The sequence below is a fragment of the Cibotium barometz genome, chromosome 37 (genome assembly GCF_041138505.1).
Source record: "Cibotium barometz isolate CiBa-2024 chromosome 37, ASM4113850v1, whole genome shotgun sequence".
Taxonomy (NCBI): Eukaryota; Viridiplantae; Streptophyta; class Polypodiopsida; order Cyatheales; family Cibotiaceae; genus Cibotium; species Cibotium barometz.
In genome coordinates, this window is record NC_141082.1 from 22,622,220 (window position 1) to 22,642,098 (window position 19,879).

At 41.6% G+C, this 19,879-nt stretch overlaps 1 protein-coding gene across 1 annotated transcript in view; it reads left to right on the forward strand.

The window, feature by feature from the left end:
* Nucleotides 1-6,571: 6,571 nt before the first annotated feature.
* LOC147617079 (transcription initiation factor TFIID subunit) overlaps nucleotides 6,572-19,879 on the forward strand; it is a 100,612-nt gene continuing 87,304 nt past the window's right edge. The window contains exons 1-2 of the mRNA XM_086776691.1: nucleotides 6,572-6,906; nucleotides 18,496-18,605. Of these exons, the coding sequence (XP_086632817.1) occupies nucleotides 6,630-6,906; nucleotides 18,496-18,605 (387 nt within the window). The 5' untranslated portion in view covers nucleotides 6,572-6,629. The remainder of the gene's footprint in view (nucleotides 6,907-18,495; nucleotides 18,606-19,879) is intronic.

A 19,879-nucleotide genomic window follows, 5' to 3' on the forward strand; every position in this document is an offset into this window, starting at 1 on the left:
TTCATTTGGCCCTGTGCATTACTAAGAATCAAGTGAAAAGGAAAGAGCCCATGACGATAATAGCGACAAGCAGAAGACAAAGAAGCTATGCTACACAATCTCTCAACATGTGATTTTTGGAGCACTATTTTGTAGTTCACTGTGTTAACAGACACTTCATAGCCAGAAGCTGATGGAAAATAAGCTCTGCTAAACTGCCATTTGTTCTCCTTATTGTTGTTACCTGCATTTTGTCACTATCAGTTCTATTCGCATGCCATTCCTTTCTAGTGTATTTTGTTTTTCTGTGGACATTTAGTGTTTTTTTTACTTAAATTGCTGAGAGAGAGAGGGGAGAAGCCATGATAAAAAAGCACCGGCTATTGAACCTTTGCTTGAGGTTTAATTTTGTAGGTTTCTATTAGATGACAAAGTTAGCAATCATTCCTTACATTGTTCTACTTGAGACACAAAAGCAAGGGTTCGACTCTTAGTTTTCTATAGACACTCTCACTTCTCCCCTACTCAGTATGCCTGCTACTGTAGGAAATCACCAATCTGATCTGAAGACAAAGTCTACACACTGGGTCAACCCACATCATTGTGGTGGTGGGTGCACTTTGAGAAAAGAAAAAATTTGGATGCCAATATTAATATCTTTTACACCAATTCCTTGATCAAGCTTGAAATGATCTTCACACTAAATGATTTTTTGTCCTTTAACAATCTTCACACATATCTTGATCAAATCTCCACTTTGCACTAGAATTTGTACTTAAGAATTGTTGTTTGTAACTGTTACTATTGTTGATATTGTTCCATTTTGCATGTTGCAGTTAACAGTTCTTGTCATTTGATGAATGTTGTGAATCTCTTCAAGTTTTGTATTCATTCATCAACAAGCTTGTTACTAACATTTACATGTAAAATAGAGCCTTTTAGTGTTGGGGGAGCACAGTGATTATATACCAGAAGACTCGGTTCGACTTTGAGTAACGTTGTGAATCAACAAAATGTTGATCTTTTGCAAAGCTTAAAAGTATGTTTTAAGCTTGCAAAAATCTATAATGAATCTTACAACACCAAGATCTTTACTTCTACACCCTTTTCTTTGTAAACTTTATAAATCTACACTATGATTTGTTTTAAAACTGTACCAAGAACTCCCTAAGTATGCATTTCTACATGCAAGATTTGAACTCTGCACACTTCTTCACCAATATGCATAGGAAATCTGCAATCTACATTGTTTCTGGACAAGACTTTCAACATTTCTTTAAGAAATTTCAAGATCCAAATACGTTTGTTGCTTTCCACATGTCTGTGCCTCTGTCCATCCTTTCTTGATAATCTTTCTTATACGATTTCTTTGCAAGAAAATGGAAAGAACTGCCAAGTTTTACATGTTTAGGTTTTCAACCCTTTCCACACCTTTTTGTCAACTAAAATCAATTTACTAACCACACTTTGGGCATTTCACATTTTTCCCATTTCATCTTGTCACCCTTATTCATGGACGAGAAGAATTGCATTATATCAGGCATTGACCCACACCTTTTGGCCATTTCACATTTTTCCCATTTCATCTTGTCACCCTTATTCATGGACGGGAAGAATTGCATTATATCAGCCATTCTCATGCTATGTTTGAGGTTTTCACATACATTGTGACTTAGGGTGTATGTTTTGTGATTGGTGGTTGTTCACATGTAACCATGGGATATTATTACTATCCTTCATTGGATTGACATGCTATGCACCATCATCTCATCATTAACATCAATTTTTTATCATCTCAGATCTCGATCCTAGGAGATTTGATCATGCTTTATCATCATGGCTCTATGCTCGTTATCACTCGAGTTGCCATTTCATGTCATGGATCACATATCTTTTACAGAGTTCACACATACCTTTGGTATTTCGAGTCTTAGACCTCTAGATCCTCATTCGCCGACTTCATGCTATGACGAGGCAGCATACTCATGCCATGGGTGGATATTTGACCTTGAGGGTTTGATGCCTAGCCATTTGAGACACTTGTTTCATGAGAGGGATGTATGTGCCAGATGGTCTAGATGGTTTATACATGGTGACTTTATTGATTCATTACTTGGCTACCTCGACACAGATGGTTTGACATTCATCACATTCATTCCATCCATATCACATCACATTCATTCCATCCACATTACATCACGTCCATATCACATCACATTCATTCCATCCATATCACATCACATTCATTCCATCCACATTACATCACGTGTCAGGACTATGGTCCTACGGAAGTCGAACCCTAGCATAAGTTAATAGCTTTCGGAGTCTCGAGAGTATTATTAGTGCTAGCGGGGTTCAGGGGTTAATGGGCGTTAGGGTTTGGTCCATGTGTGTACACATTTAAGTTAGCACGGCTCTTAAGTAAGATGGGCGGCCGGGCTAGGAGGTGTGGACACAGGCCAGGGTTTTGCTATAAAACCCAACGAGAAACCCTAACTCGTCATTATATGGTTGGGAGGTGAACCGACTTCCACCCTCTCTTCTTCTCCACGCCGAGGCTATGGCGGCTTGAGGAAGACGCAGCCGTAGCGGAGGCGTTACACTGGTATCAGAGCTAGCGGCGACCGGCGTGACCTGCACGAGAAAAAGAGCTCAACGCTGCAGTAAAAGAAACGAGCGCCGCCGCCCGTACGGTGACCTGCAGGAGCGCAGCCTACACGCGGACGAACAGCCCACAGCGAGCGCCGCCACCACAGCGGGCGACTAAGGCGGCGACCAAGGCAGACCGGCAGTCCTCGAAGGCGATCGGTGAGCGATCGTTGGCGCGCCGTTGGCGAGCGCGCGAGAATTCTCCCTTACTTGAGTGGCACAAGGGGGAGGCTTCACCATCCAAGGAGTGGGGTTTTGAACCCACAACCTCAAGCTCCAAGGCAAGTGTGCTAGCCACTTCACCTTTTCACTTGTGTTGTTCTTCTCTTCAAAAGAGCTCTACTTATTCTTTCAAGGGAGGACACAAACTACAAGGAAAGTGACACAAACTACAAGGAAAGTGACCTTTTCACCTTCAACTTTCCTTCTTTCAATTTGTGAGAGGAGTTTTCTATGCTCCAAGTTTGGAAGTTTTTGGTGGACGGATCTTCAACGACATGCTACATGCAACACACTTTTTTGCATGCATGTGTTGATTGACGACTCAAGTGGTGATTTCTTCTCGATTTTCGTGCATGCAAGAGGACTTCTTCTACGACTATGGTCCTACGGAAGTCGAACCCTAGCATAAGTTAATAGCTTTCGGAGTCTCGAGAGTATTATTAGTGCTAGCGGGGTTCAGGGGTTAATGGGCGTTAGGGTTTGGTCCATGTGTGTACACATTTAAGTTAGCACGGCTCTTAAGTAAGATGGGCGGCCGGGCTAGGAGGTGTGGACACAGGCCAGGGTTTTGCTATAAAACCCAACGAGAAACCCTAACTCGTCATTATATGGTTGGGAGGTGAACCGACTTCCACCCTCTCTTCTTCTCCACGCCGAGGCTATGGCGGCTTGAGGAAGACGCAGCCGTAGCGGAGGCGTTACATCACGTCCACATCTATCCACATCACATCTCATTCATTGCATCCACATTACATCACGTCCACATCTATCCACATCACATCTCATTCATTCCATCCACATTACATCACATTTAGATCTATCCATATCTCATCACATTCATACTCTTGAGCCATCATGATTATGTTCCTGAGTATGTTGATCACATCGACACATATTCAGATGATGATGATGTATTGCACACACATACACATGATGTTATATCACACATACTCATGATGATGTTATATCACACATACTCATGATGATGCTGATACATGTTCACATGATGATATCAACATATGCACATGATGATGATGTATGTGATAGTGATGTCTCTGAGTTAGATCATGTGGGCAGGGATGGCACCAAGGATTGTGGGTGATGATACACCTTATGTGTACCAAACTTCCTAGAAATTGTTTGGATGCATAAGATGATCATGAGGATCGAATAGAGCATCGAGAGCATTTGATTAGTGATGCATCCATTGTTACATAGGAGGTTGGTGATACCTTCACATGTGGGTTACAGTGAGGCCATGTACTGACGTTATGGGCACTTTTGTCCCACTAAGTTTTTCCCTATGGCCGTCCAGGTGTTAATGGACACCTTAGGGTTAGCTACTATATAAGCAATCTCATCCATTGTTTAAGGTTACTGCTCATTTATACTTTCTCCTTTGTACTTGCAGAGAGCTTCATCTCTATTCCCTTTGAGCTAGCCATTCTCTAATACACTCTACACCCTTGTGTTCTTGTCATTGAGGATTGTGTGTGTGTGAATTCAGCTCCATTGTGAGTTAACACTTCTTGTGAGTGTTTATTGTCTTGAATATATTATATCCTCTTACTATATTTGCATGGCTCATGCTATGGGTATTGAATAGGAGGATTCGAGAAGACATTGTCACCCAAACTAGGACTAGACCTTGCCTACCTCTAGTCACACATTTAGATAGTAGTTTTAGGCTTCTATAATAGTATAGGATAATAGAGTTGGATAAGAATGTAGTATAGGATAATAGAGTTGGATAAGAATGTAGTGGATACATGATTGAGTGGTCTTGCTAGCTAACAATCCCACTAGGATCTTGACAACTATAACATGTATGATTTGTATAACCAAGATGGTGATCGAGGGCTTTGTGTCAAAGACATAGGGGGCAGCCGTGCATATGAATGAGCTTATATCAATAGTTATAGGTTCATAACTCAAACAATCCCAATTCAAAGATCATATCAATAGTTATAGGTTCATAACCCAAACAATCCGAATTCAAAGATCATGGCCCCAATTTATAGTCCCACATCGAACATCAACTTTCAAGTATAAACCACATCACTATTTGGAAGATCGTGATCCCAATGAGAAGTTTACATTCTAAGCTGGAAGAGACCACCACTCTATTTGTAAGAACATATTCTGAAATTGGCTACCCCCATGTAATTTTTCCTAATCATTTAACATGATGTTGTATGCTTCATAACTTTTCTCCAAACTCACTACAAATGTGCGATTATAACAAAGGTGCAAACATGATGTTGTATGCTTCATAACTTTTCCCCAAACTCACTATAAATGTGCGATTATCACAAAGGTAGATTTTCAAAGTTCAAAGGTGCAACATTTTAATTGCAAGTTCATAAAGTAAAGCCTTAATTTAAAGCTCAAAGGTAGATTTTCAAAGTTCAAAGGTGCAACATTTTAATTGCAAGTTCATAAAGTAAAGCCTTAATTTAAAGCTCAAAGGTGTAAGGTTTTAGGTGCAAGTTCATACAATATAGCCTTAATGTAAATTAATTCAAAGGCTACAATCCCAATTCAATGGCCACATTCCCCAATTAAAGATTAAACTACACCACCCATCCCTCCTCCTTTCTCCCTCTTCTTATCCATAAAATGAAAACTATAAAAGCACTTATATAAGGAGTTTTATGGTGCATATTAAGAAGTGGGAGTGAAGCAAATTCTTCACTTAGCTGCTACCTTTGCATATATCTATTAAGCTTTGCTGCTTTGCTTTGTAGATGTGTCTTTCGATGGTGGATGTGTAGCTCTATCAAAGTTGAAGCTCTTTTCACTCCTAAGTGGATGTAGAATGACTTGATAGGGGGAGGACCATATGTTTATATGCAATGTAAATGGTTCCCACCCACAAGATGTTGGTGACACACATGGCATGCATTTGACCATTATGCCATACCATATGGTTGTGTATCACGATGAGATTCAACCTTTCTTCAACTTACCCTTACACACTACATGACATGAACTATATTGGCTAATGGACATGGCAAAAGGTAGAGTATCCATGGAGCTATGGTAACAGCTCATACACATCACATTGATATTTTTTGGATGTAGCCAAGGATATTGAACTTTAAAGCTGCCATGCTCTAGCACATTTCTTTAAATTCCATTTCCATAGGCCCAAGGAACTTCATCGGCGTCTCAAGGTTCTTTTTGGCTTATTCAAACTTGGTGATGTGTAAGTAGCCTTAGGGTGGATTCACACTTACCAATTAGGGTCAAACTAATGAGTGGTGAAACTAATGATCTTGGCCTTTATAAATTGAACAACAAAAAATGACGTTTTGATTGCACTTTAGTTTATCTTGGTATTTTTGAAAGAGAAACACTAGACACTCTTTCACCCTGTTTTGTGGAGTGAGTGGAAGGGGTGGCCAAAATTGAACGCTCTTCCAAGGAAGATTAAGGGTGCTACCAATGAAGATACAGCCTAGTAGTAAGGTGTTGAAGTCCATGCAAGAGGTGATGAGTTCAAAACCTACTAGCTGTGAAACAACGACCTGGAAGCACACACGCACACGAGCCCAAAAAGATTTAAAAAAAGAGAGATTAAGGGTGCTGCCTTAAAAAAAAGATTAAGGGTGCTGCCTTAAACCCAAAAAAAAAAAAAATTAGATTTGTAGGTTGAAGGTGGGTTTTTTAAAACTATAAATGGAACTGTTTTTTTTTTCCCAAAATAATGACAACGTGGCAAGTGGAGCTGAGGCAAAAGAGAGGCGGATCGAGAGAGACAGCGCAGTGTGCCTATCATGGCGATACTGGGGGAGGACGGGCTGGGCTACGAGCTGGCCAGCAGGCTGCAGACGCTGGGCGTATGGAGGGCATGGCTGGGAGACAAGGACCTCTCGTTGCTGCAGCCACACCTGGCCACATCCGCGGCGTGGGCGAACTTCATGCGGCCCCCCACCCCGCCCGGATCGCAGCAGCTCGCTCTCCAGCTGCGCGTCCGAGCGTTGCTCTTCGACAAAGCCTGTGCTGAACTCTCCCTCCCCTCTCCCGTCTCGCCTTCTGCCCTTGACTCTTCATGTAAGTGCACCCTCGCCCTCATCTCTGTTTGATCCTATTTTTGTGTGCTTTCGCAGCATTTTTTTCTCCCCAATTAAGTTCTGCTTTAGGCATCATACTTGGTCATATGTTGCTCTTTGTCTTCTATGTTAAAAGCATTTCAAAGGGGACAATAGCCAATAGCCTCTTTTTCTGTAGGTAGGTGCTCTCAGATGGGTACCTCTAGTGTGATCAAGGGATCAGCTGAACTCCTAAAGGTCCATTTCTGTGGGCTCACAGGTCCGAAATGTGCTTTAGCCATTTCGGCTGGTTGCATTCTAAATGGGTGCGATTCGGAGACCCAAAACGCCTACTGTCTCTTCTGCAAAATCCTTGGCCGTTTCCTGTAACTAGGCTTGAAACTGGGAATACCCCATTGACTTGTTGCCTTATTATGAAGCTGAGTTTGTGACCTCCACTTGGTTTGACATTGTCACTTGAACATATATCGGGGGCCTTCCTTGGTCCAATAATCTTTGTTTTTTTTTTTTCATGAGTAAATCTTTCTGTAGTAGCAACTGGGGTGCTCGCACATAGGTGGCACGATCTCCGGCCCCAAGGCGGTATACATGTGGCCACAAAGCAGCCCGGATGCCAATTAGGGGCTAGCCATGATTTGAATTCAGAACCTCCCCCTTCCAAGTCACAAACCCACACTGCTAGGCTACTCGCCCGATGGCCTCTAACCTTTGAACTTGATTGTTTTGGCCTAGCTAACACAACATTAGGGTCTCAATTAGGAATCCACCCAGATCAAGTATGGACTTCATTAGTCAATATAATATTTGAGAAATATACAAGGTTGGATGAATTTTGTCCATGCCTTTTGTCTTGCAAGAAGGGCCTTCAAATAGGTTTCTGCCTTGCTAGATTAAGCAACTAATCTAGCTCGAGTTATAGAAGGAAACTTCCTTTTTAGGAAGGAGGAGTTTTCCTTTCAAGAATGAATTGGAAAGTTCTACTTTTCTCTCTCAATTTACAAACAATAGCCTTCCCCCTTTTTTTGTTTGGAAAGATGCCATATTAGGACTTCTAGACTTTGCTAGGGCATTTCAATCTAACATAGCTCATAATCACTGTTTACATTGTTCTCTAACCTTGATAAAAAAAGAGGCCAAATTCTTAGAAGTCGTGACTAGTTGTACCAAAGCTATGTTTGTGGCCTAATCTTGAACCATTGAAGGTGATGCTTTGTTTGATCTCTACTTAAGAGTCTCGGTGAGGATGTTAGCATCACTTTTTGTGGTAGGGTAATGGATGTCATGCAATATTCTTGATGCGTGTTGGTAAAAGCCTGGCCATTTTGGGCATTGAATTCTTTTAGGGATGATCAGTTCACTGGTAATGGACTTTGAGTTGTCTCGCCTCTGTAACGGACTCATCATGAGCTGGTACTATATCTTTGTAACAACCTTTTGTAATGGGTAGTACCGGTAGCAGTTGATATGGATAGAAAAAGGTTTAGCATAGTGGGGAAGCATAGAGAGGATTGTACCCACGAGTAGTGCTACATGTTTGCTACGCCATTGATTAGTTTGGTCTTGTGAGAAGAAAGTCTTGTTGTATGGTGATAGCTAGTCGCTGGTGATGGAGTCAGGAATCTGATGTTCCCTAGTGAGAATTGGAAGCTAGACTGAGTATTCTGGAGCTCACTGTTGTCTTTTACTTAATGGTTCAATCTATTACGTTCACTGCGTTCTATTTGTGTATTGTCTTGAGTGTGTCTATTCATTTCGCGGTGCGCCAATGTGTTCACTTTTAACACCGTTGAGTCTTCATTTCACGGTGCGCCAATTTGTTCACTTTTAACACCGTTGAGTCTTCATTTCGCACTGTTCAAGCATACAAATGAGCACTGTAGTTCACATAAACGTGTCTTTCGTGCACAATTAACGGCAGTAGGCACTCCTTACTCTGATCTGGACACATTCCAGACTGTATGGAGAAGGAATCATTGTTGGGAATGATCTACGCCATTAAAAAGTTCATGCATTATCTGTTGGGAAACATTTTTTAGTTCCATGTAGACCACGTACCAGCTGCACCAGCCTTGTACTAGCAGCTGTACTTGCTGCGCCAGCCCTTGTACCTGTTGTACCAGCCCATGTACCGGCTGCAATGAAGATTGTACTAGTTGTACGCATCCATATTGTTGTATTATGGTAGAGACAGAAAAGTATATTGGCTTCTACATACATACTTTATATGTTCATGGATCCTTGGACATGAGATGGACAGCCCTATTGTACATTTGTATATGGATAGTCCGGCATCTCCCTGGGGAGAGTAAGGCCCTCAAAGCTTGTACATGTTATTTTCTCCTTGGGTAATAAAATACTCCAAGGGGGGGGAGGGGAGGGGGGGGGTTGGCCCATTCCGGCCTCTATGTGGTATCAATTGTGGACATCTCTCTTTTACAGTTTTGTGGATTAAGTGGCATATGTTTAAGGTTTTGGCCAATTTTAGTGTTTAATTGCATTAATAGTCATAAATATTTTGCGACCCTCCCCTGTGTGCAACGATCGGGAAGTTACAGTGGTTTTTCTTTATATGTTTGTATGGCCTTCACTCATAAAAGACTGTGTTATATTTTAGGGGGGTGGCGAAGAGCTGGCCTTCTTGCCTTTGGTCACTTGATGAGTGGAGGATTAGCATGTTGTGGGAGGTGTGCATGGCCAGATCGCTCCCTTGCAGTTGTGATGAAGTTAGAAGGTTAGCTACTTCTTTTGTGTGTTGGGTCTCACCACCTTCGCTTCGAAGGGAGGTTTGTTGGGTATTCAGAGCCTCATGTGTGTGTGAAACAACCCTTAGATGTATTAGTGTGTTTATGTGTGAACAACCTCTTATAGTTGTTTTATTTGTGAGTGTGATAAGTAGTGATGTCATATGTTTAGCCGTGTGTCATTGCCCCAGTATATGTAAATGTGTCAAAGAAAGGGCTTTTAAGCCTATAAAAGATCATGTACCCTTTGAAGGTCATGAGCCATTCAATCAATAGAAGATTGAGTCATGCATATGCTCTCTCTCCCTACTAAAGTTTGTCTCTAGCTTTCTCTCTCTGCACACACTACCACACAACATGCGCAACTTCAATCCTCCTTAGTAGCTACTGCGTCAACTCACCCAAACCTCGGCTCTCAGTGCACCCATGCACTGAGGTGCTATGTGACACACTGGCGGCTCATCAATAGTGCTACATTTGTACATCATTAGAAGCCTTTTATTTGTCATATGACGTGACCCCATTGAGAACCCTAGTCAAGGGACATGTCAGGCACGAGCTACGTAGGTCACATGTGAAGCCTTAGGTGTGGGTATGTGTCACTTAATCCACTTGGAGAAAAAAGCATGTAGGTCATTGTAGGGTAGAAGCATTGTAGAAGTGTGTAGGTTTCATAGGATTTGGCTAGCCTTAGGGCCAGCCATAATAGGGCACCCATAAGGGTTGCCCAAGAGCCACATAAGGGGATAGCTCGGGCCTTGGCATAGTGCCTAGCTCTTGGCACAGCATGGCCAGCCTAGGAGAGGCCTGTCGGCCAGCATAACCAGCCCATAATCTAGTTGGCCAGCCCACACATGTGAAGCGCCTACATAAATGCTATTTTTAGCAGTCATGAACAGGCCAATAGCATGTAGAGCAAACTGACTTGAAGCATGGGGTATTATATAAGGCGCCCCTCAGTCCCATCTCAAATTATCTCATTCTTTCACAGAGCATGTGTGCTTGAGTCCTAGGACTTGTGCATACATCTTTTCAGCAATCGGTCTCTTATTCCCTCAGCAAATATGGGTGTGCATATTGGCTCCCGAAGTGGCTTCTAAGTTGTCTATAGACCGCTTGGCGATTCAGTCGCTGTTTGGTCTACCTCGTCCTTGTGTTTGGCATTCCTCAGTCAACTATCAAGTAAGTTTCTTGGTAAAGTCTGCATTGTAAAAGAAGTTCTTCAAAGATACTCTTGCTTGCGGGAGGGAGCCCTGAAGTGGATAGTTGGGACCCAATCTGGTGTCGACTTTATCTCTACAGCTCTATCTCGTGCGCGCAAAGGTTAAAGAGAATTGCTTAAACTCACTAAAAGATAAGGCATAAAGAAGGCATTATAGGGTGTTGCACGATCATACCGGTCGCATGCTATCAACGAGCTCAAGGGGGCATGGGAAGAGTATGTGGAGAAATTGAAAGCTATCATGGAGGCTGCTACACCCACCTGCAGCCAAATAATTCCCTATGGGAAAGAGGATCAGAATCCAGACGGTGGGAAAGTGCAACAAGGGCGGATTGCTGAAACAGGACCGGAATCCAGACTTTGGGCAAGAGTTAGGACAGGAGCAAGGCTGAACCAGAAGTGGCTCCAAAGAAGTGGGTGAACTTCAAATGTAAAACCCAAGACTGATGCAAGAGCTGGAGGTTTGGAAGAAGAAATTTGCAAATCTTGGAAGAGTAGAAGATGGTGACACAGCAAGAACCGGCAAGGAGTGGCAAGGGAATAGTGCTGTGGACCAGCACGGCCATGGACAACATAACCCTTAGCGAGCTAAAGGAGCATGTGCTGGCTACCAACAAGGAGCTTGGAGACAAGGTGAATGATGAATCTGCACTCAAGGTGCATGTAGAGGAGCTGGAAGGACTAATACAGGAATTCAAGGAACAACAAAAGCAAGATGGAAAGATAATACAAGCATTGAAAGAAGAGCTGCAAGCAAGCACAACTCCGAGGAAAACGCAGAAAGGCTCCAAGATGACAATGGAAGAGCTGAATGTGGCACTGACTACTGCCCAAGGAGCTAACAAAGAGAAATGAAACCTTCCGGACAATCAAGAAAATGTACTATGAAGACACGGCAACTAAGTCCGAATGATTGAAGACTTCTAGAAGCAGGCCAAGTGAGGGTAGGAAGCCAAGGAAGCAGTGCAAGCAGAGAAGAAGTAGATGCTAGTGGAGTTAAAAAAGCTCAACAGAACCGCCCCAGTCCAAGAGGTAGACAAAATCAGAAGAGAACTGGCCAGCATACGGAGTGTAGCAACATTGAAATGAAGGAGGAAAAAACCTTACAAAGGCAAGCATGCCAATACCTGCAGCATGTAGCCACCCATGCAACGCAGTGGATTGTTACATGTGCGGAAGCTCTTTGTCTTCTTTCAGCCCACTGAGATAGGAACATTGTGATGCAAAACACAAATATATAGAGAGAGAAGAGAGAGAGATGTCTGTGTATTCAATATATTCATATGGTACGAAAAGGTGTGGCCTTTGGCCTTCCAAAAGAGGAAACATAAAGCATATTTATGATGTGCCCCATCTGGTACAAAAAGGTTTACAGCTTCTGAAACTCGCGGCGGTGCCCGGGGAACTAGGGCCTTTGACACACTTGTTGATACCATCAATGCATATTAAAACATTTAAACATAAAAGCTGGACAAAAACATCCACAAATGCTGAAAATGAAGCTTGCCCGTGTGACACCGCATAGAGGCCGGAATGGGCCGACCCCCCTGTCATGTGCACAGTGTGTATCTACCGTGTGCTACACGCACGCAAGACTAGTTTCGAGGCTTGGGGAAGCTTGGAACTAGGCAGGCTGATTGGCGAGCTGAGTTAGGGATATACTAACAGGCGGGCACCCAAGTATGGACGGGCGGGCGCCCAAGTGTGGACGCCCGATGACTGGCCAAGAGCCTATAAAAGGGCCAAGGTTAGTTATTGGGATATAGAGAGTCTCACGAGTTTGTGAGAGCTCTATGGTCTTGGAGCCTGGATCTAGTGCACACGTGCACTTGCTTTATGCAGCCGAGGCCGGTAGCGATCTCGAGGCCCGCGAGGACAGCTTCGTGGCGGTATGGGACGTCGCAAGGAGGAGATTGGTCGGTACGTCAACCTAGTTAGATCAGCTCGTGGCTCGATGGGGACAGCCAAGACTGTGGGCTTGCCCACGGCTGTCATGGTTGGGAGGTGAGTCAGGCCTGCACCCCCTTGTTGTTTGTTTGTTCGTTTGTTTACAGGTTTCGAGTCTCGAACCAAGAACGATCACGAGGAGATTCGTGGGGATTTGACAGAATATATATATATCACTCGCACTCTTGTTGTGCAAAGATCGAATTTTCTCTCCATGTACCCTCTTCATGATGTCGACCCAAGAATCGGAGTTGGAGCCCCTTGTGGAACGCGTAGGCTTGCCGGCTACGGAAGGTACCGAATCCCGATGCCGATCTTTTTGACGATTTTGTGTCAAAATCAGATTTCCAAGAGTTCAAAGTAGCTCTCGAAGCTTCTTCGTCGGAACGTCAGGCATAAATCGCAGCCCACAAACTCCATCGCTCTATTGACCACTACCCTCTCTACTTTCTCGGGTATGGATACCTTGGCTTCAGCTTTAGGCCCCAACATTACTCCGGAACCGTTCCGGGGGCAAGCAAAAGCAGCGCACCAAGGAGATCGTGGACACGTGGCTACATAAGTGGCAAGTTCACTTTCAGTTTCATCCATATGATGATGGAAAGAAGATCCAGTTAGCAGCAGGTTTCTTGTCCGGCAAAGCTTTGCTTTGGTGGAAGGAACTCAACCCTAAGCCAACGACTTGGGCACAATTCGAAGACGTCTTCAAGAAAGAATTCCTCAAGAAAGAGGATGATTATGATGTTGTTGCCCGGTTTTCAGCTTTGACCATGACCTCGCAGGACAATGAAAGGTTGTTTGTTATGTGACATGTGCTTAATGCCTTGTCGGAAAATAATGTTTTCGCATGTAATGATGATATATGGTATGTGGATTCAGGTACTTCAAATCACATGACCAGTCATGGTGAGTGGCTCAAGGATATGAAAAATCATGAAAAGCCAGGTTTTGTTGAAACAAGGGATGACCAGTCATGGCGAGTGGTTCAAGGATATAAAAAATCCAATTGTCGATGTATGGTAAAGTGAAGTATCTTGCAGATGTACTTCACGTTCCAAATATTACAAAGAATATGGTTTCTGTTCGCTAGATGATTGAGCAGGGTTTGTAGGTTCGCTTTAACCTTGATGGTTGTTATGTCGAAGACTTTAAAGACAAGTGCAGGTTGATTGCAAAAGGCAATAGAGTGGACAGAATGTTTACACTAGATGTAAATATGCCTGAAGTGAAAGCTGCAATGCTTGCATAGGGTTCAAGAGTTGTTGCAAATACATACATTTGGCATGAGAGAATTGGGCATGCAAATGTGCGAAGAACGAAGTCTATGCAGACTAAAGAAATTGTGACAGGATTGTCTAAGTTTAAAGTTGATGGTATGTAGAAAGTATGTGAAGCATGTCACTTTGGAAAGCAGACAAAGCATGTGTTTCCACATGATAGAAATGTGAGCATGAATGTACTAGATATGGTGCATTCAGATGTATGGAGTCTTGCAAAAACTACGTCTATGGGTGGTTGCAGGTACTATGTAACATTCATTGATGACCATATGAGGAAAGTGTGGGTGTATTTCATGAAGGAGAAGAGTTAAGTTTTCACTTATTTTAGAATTTCAGAGTGATGGTTGAAAAGCAGACAAGAAAGCATGTGAAGTGCCTAAGGTCAGATGGAGAGGGAGAATACTTCTTCAATGAGTTCTCCGATTTCTTACAGAAGAATGGCATTCAGAGAGAGTTTACATGTAGATACACTCCATAGTAAAATGAAGTTGATGAGCAGAAAAACAAGCACATTGCAGAGATAGCACAAGCATTGATGATAGAGAAGAATATGCTGCATAGCTATTGGGCTGAAATTATTTCTATAGCAATTTATATCATGAATAGGACTTCTACTACAACCATACATGATGTGACGCTAGAGGAGAAATTCAGTGGCAAGAAACCTGATTTGTCTCACTTGAAAGTTTTTGGATGTATTGCCTATGTACATATGCCAGATGAGTTACGTATGAAGCTAGATCCAAAGGCAGAAAAATGTGTATTTATTAGATATTCCCTTGAGCAAAAGGGATATAGATGCTATAACCCTACTACATGTGAGTTTAGGGCAAGCAGAGATGTTGTGTTTGATGAAACGAGTAGCTGGTATGCTGTTGAAAAAGATGCCGTTGGAGTTGATGTAATTGGAAATGTGAGTGCACAGAATGCAAGTCAGTAATCACAGTTATTGAGTGGACCTGGAGAGTCCTCTTGTGTTGGGTATGTTGATAGACCATGGAGTAGCAGGCTGCGTCAAAATACCAGTCTTGAAAATGCAGTTACATCATGGAAAGGCAAAGAGAAGGTTGGTGAGCCTCTTGGTATGCCCGAAATTTCTGCAGGGCATTCTTATGTTGATGGAGAGTCTAATGGCTTGGAGGAGAGCCTTGATGATGAGCTTTGGATTCCAGCTATTAGAACACCTGGTGTAAGAAAGGCAAGAGAAGCTGCAAAAATACCAGGTAGTGATCATGGACAACACAGGTCAGGAAGATTCAGAAAACCTGTTGACAGGTTGACATATGATAGTTATGTTGCTCATCATTATGCATATATGACTAAAGGTATGCAAGATGTTGAACCCAAATGTTTTGAAGAAGTTGTTGGGAATTTAGATTAGGAGAAGAGCCATGGATGAAGAAATGGCTGCATTGGATACAAATGAGACTTGGGAATTGGTGCAATTGCTTGAGGACAAGAAGGCTATTGGATGCAAGTGGGTGTACAAAATAAAGCACAACTCAAATGGAAGTATTGGCAGGTATAAAACAAGATTGGTTGTTAAAGGTTATGCTCAAACTTATGGCATTGATTATGAGAAGACATTCAGTCCCGTTGCTAAGATGTTAACCGTGAGAGCTGTTATTGCAGTGGTTGTATCAAAAAGATGGGTTTTGCAGCAAATGGATGTTAAGAATGCGTTCTTGCATGTGATTTGCAAGAAGAGGTGTATATGGATCAACCACTAGGTTATGAAGATGTGGGTCAACCTGACTTTGTATGCAAGTTGTGTAAAGCCTTATATGGCTTGAAACAGGCACCTAGAGCATGGCATGATAAGATAGCACAATATCTTATCTCACCATTGGCTTTCATGTGGCAGATGCTAATCATTCACTCTATGTGTGGAAGAGTGATAGGAGCCTTGTGGTCATCACAATCTATGTGGATGACTTGATTGTTGGGGGTGACAGTGGAGAGGAGGTTGAGAGTGTGAAATGTCTCCTCAAGCAGAAATTTGACATGAAGGATTTGGGTGAGCCGAGGTACTTCCTTGGCATTGAGGTTATTAGGACGGCCAAGGGCATATGGTTGTCACAAAGGTAGTATGCATTGGTCATGCTGTCCAAATATGGTATGGTTGGTTGTAAGCCAATTTCTATGCCATTAGATTCAAATGGCAAGGTGAGTGCAGTTGGGGGTGAGATTTTGGAGAATCCCACATGTATAGGAAGATAGTGGGTAGCTTGATTTACATGACGATCACCAGGCTAGATTTGAACTATACAGTTGCATGGCAGAGTCAGTTTGTGCAAGTTTCTCGGAAGCCACATTTGGATGGTGTGAGGCGCATATTGCGCTATGTGAAGTCTACAGTAGACTATGGTCTCTTTTATGAGGCTGGTATAGAGTTGTAGGTGTTTGGATACACCGATGCAGATTGGGTTGATAGCATTGCAGATAGGAGATCTACCAGTGGATTTATGTTCTCCTTTGGGAGTGGTGTTGTGACACGGAGCAACAAGAAGCAGCCAATAGTTGCCTTGTCGAGTACAGAGGCAGAGTAAAGGGGTGTTGCGATAGTAGCATGCGCGGTAGCTTGATTGCGCAAGCTACTTAGTACTTGGTAATTTGGAGCTGCAGGTGGATAGACAGGTTGTCATCTATTGTCACAATCTTAGCAGTATACAGTTGGCGAGGAACGCGATTTTTCATGTGCAAACCAAACACACCAAAATTAGGATTTGGGTGAGTAGTCCCTATATGGTGTTCGCCTAGTCTCAACCTTAGGGATACTCCTATGTGGAGCTATGGGTGTGTGGTAAACTACCAAATCCCCTCCTTGAATAGATACCTACTCTGAAAAGATGCAAGGAGGAAGAGAGCTTGAGCTCTTGCAAGCGCGCACACTCACACAAACCCTAGAAGAGAACACAAAATTGATCTTCTTCACAACAAAAGGGTTCTACCAAAAGATAAGGGATATACAGCATAAGTACTAAAGTACTATGTACATGCGGTCCATAATGTGAACACGCTAAGTGAGTAAGTTGGCAAGATAAGTATGCCATAACTCAGTTGTGGACTAGTAGCTAGTGTAGTCCAACTGTAGATCTAGTCAGCATCCTACCAAACACTCCAGTGATGTAAGTGGTGGAAACGATCACCGACATATCATGAGTGTAAGCTCGTGTTGAGCTTAACATCTCAACACTCCCCCTCAAGCTCAACTCCATCTCTAAGACTCCAAGCATAGTCCAGAATCGGCGAAGCTTCTCTGCTCCTAGGCTTTCGTGAAAATGTCAACTACCTGCTTCTCTGTGCTAACATACATGAGATCAATGTCTCTTGCTAAAACCCTCTCATGAAGTGATAGTGCACACCTCCTAGGTGCTAAGTTTGAGACTAGCATAGGCGTGTTCCACGTCTGAATTCACATGGGTTATCCCCATTGATGGAGGTATACCCATGGATGAGCCCTTTGCACCATAGTAACAAGAACGAGTTGTTTCCTAGCCGAAATTACAGAAATTCCGTTTGAGATACCGTTTCTGTTTCGTGTTTCCTAATCTCTCGTAAGGTTTTTTACACACTTTTCCCTTGCTAAGTTTTGATTTTTTCTATTTTTCTCTTTTAAATTATAATTTATCCCAAGTTCCTCCTCTGTTTCTCTCAATTTTTTGCATCATTGCTACTTACATCTTCTATACAATGTTAAAGACGTGTTGTTTTCGTTTCCATGTTGCAGAGACCATTAACTTATAATTTAATAATACTCAAGTAGTGTTATAAACCCATCATTAGTGCCACTAATGAATCCAAATTAGTTATGTCTTTTGAAAACCTAGCATCCCCTCCCCACCTCCCTCAATGACCATTCAAGGAGGGAATTTGCTAGCTCACCACCCACCCATAGCTCCACACAGAGTGCCCCTCTAGCCTAACACCACATAGAGACTCCTCACTTAAATTTTGGTGTCCCATATTATGAGGACTCGCCTCTTAGGTGCTATGCTTGAGACTAGCATAGGCGTGTTTCATGTCTTGATTATTTCATGGGTTCTCATAGGGTCAACGACTAATACTCAAGTAGTGTAATAAACCCATCATTAATGCCACTAACTAAGACAACTAGTTATGTCTATTTGAGGACCTAACATCCTCTCTTCCCCCTTCCCCCTTCCCCCAGCCCCCCAAAACCCTTATCTCAATGGGACTTGATCTTAATTGTCGTTATGCTATTTGGATGTCAAGGTTTTACCACAATTTGTATTTTATATCTCTGGTTCGTGATCAATCACTTGTGTGAGTGCTTAGTCACTTATTTTGCAAAAGATTAGGTCACTTTTTCCAATGTGGAAGGAAACTCTGTAATATGGCTTGGTTAGACGATCAAATACTTTTTTTTTTTGTTTCAGACTTGCAACTTTATGCAGATGGTGTGTATTTTTCATTGGAGCAGGACATTGCAGATTGGTCACGTCTGCAGTCACAAGGTTCTGCAGCAATATCTGCCCTACAAATCAAGGTATATTATCTGCATGATACACGTAGTATCCAATAGCATTGCTTTTTTTGTTATTCCTTGTTTTGCATGCAAACTTCTGGGTTGAAACTCTCTTGACATTCTGGTATTGGGTATGTAGTTTGCTGCAGATTTGCTTTCTACCGACCTCAGGTGAAATCTCGTTTCCTAAATTCTGATATTAGCAATCGAAATTAAGTGCACGACTGGTACATGCCTGTTGTCTATGGCAAGAATCACAGAGTCAATCTGAAAACTAAGTCTCAAGGGCCAAGTCGCCCATCGAAGATATTAATTAATTAATGTATATACATATATACATATATATATCTATATATATATGTGTGTGTGTGTGTATATATGTATATGTAATATATATACATATACATATACATATAGATACGTATATGTATATATATGTGTATATATATACACATAGATATACATACACATATATATATGTACATATGTATATATATGTGTGTGTATATCATACATATATGGATATATGTATATATGTATATGTATATCATACATACATATATACACATATATGTGTATATATGTGTATACATGTACATGTATACACATATATGTGTATACATGTACATGTATACACATATATAGTACATGTATACACATATATAGTACACATATATACACATATACATGTATACACATATATACACATATATGTGTATATATGTGTATACATGTACTATATATGTGTATACATGTACTATGTATACACATATATACACATATGTGTATATATGTGTATACATATATGTGTATATATGTGTATACATGTACTATATATGTGTATACATGTACTATGTATACACATATATACACATATATGTGTATATATGTGTATACATATATGTGTATATATGTGTATACATGTACTATATATGTGTATACATGTACTATATATATAGTACATGTATACACATATATAGTACATGTATACACATATATACACATATATGTATACACATATATACACATATATGTGTACACATATATAGTACATGTATACACATATATAGTACATGTATACACATATATACACATATATGTATACACATATATACACATATATGTGTATATATGTGTATACATAGTACATGATATATAGTACATGTATACACATATATAGTACATGTATACACATATATACACATATATGTATACACATATATACACATATATGTGTATATATGTGTATACATAGTACATGTATACACATATATAGTACATGTATACACATATGT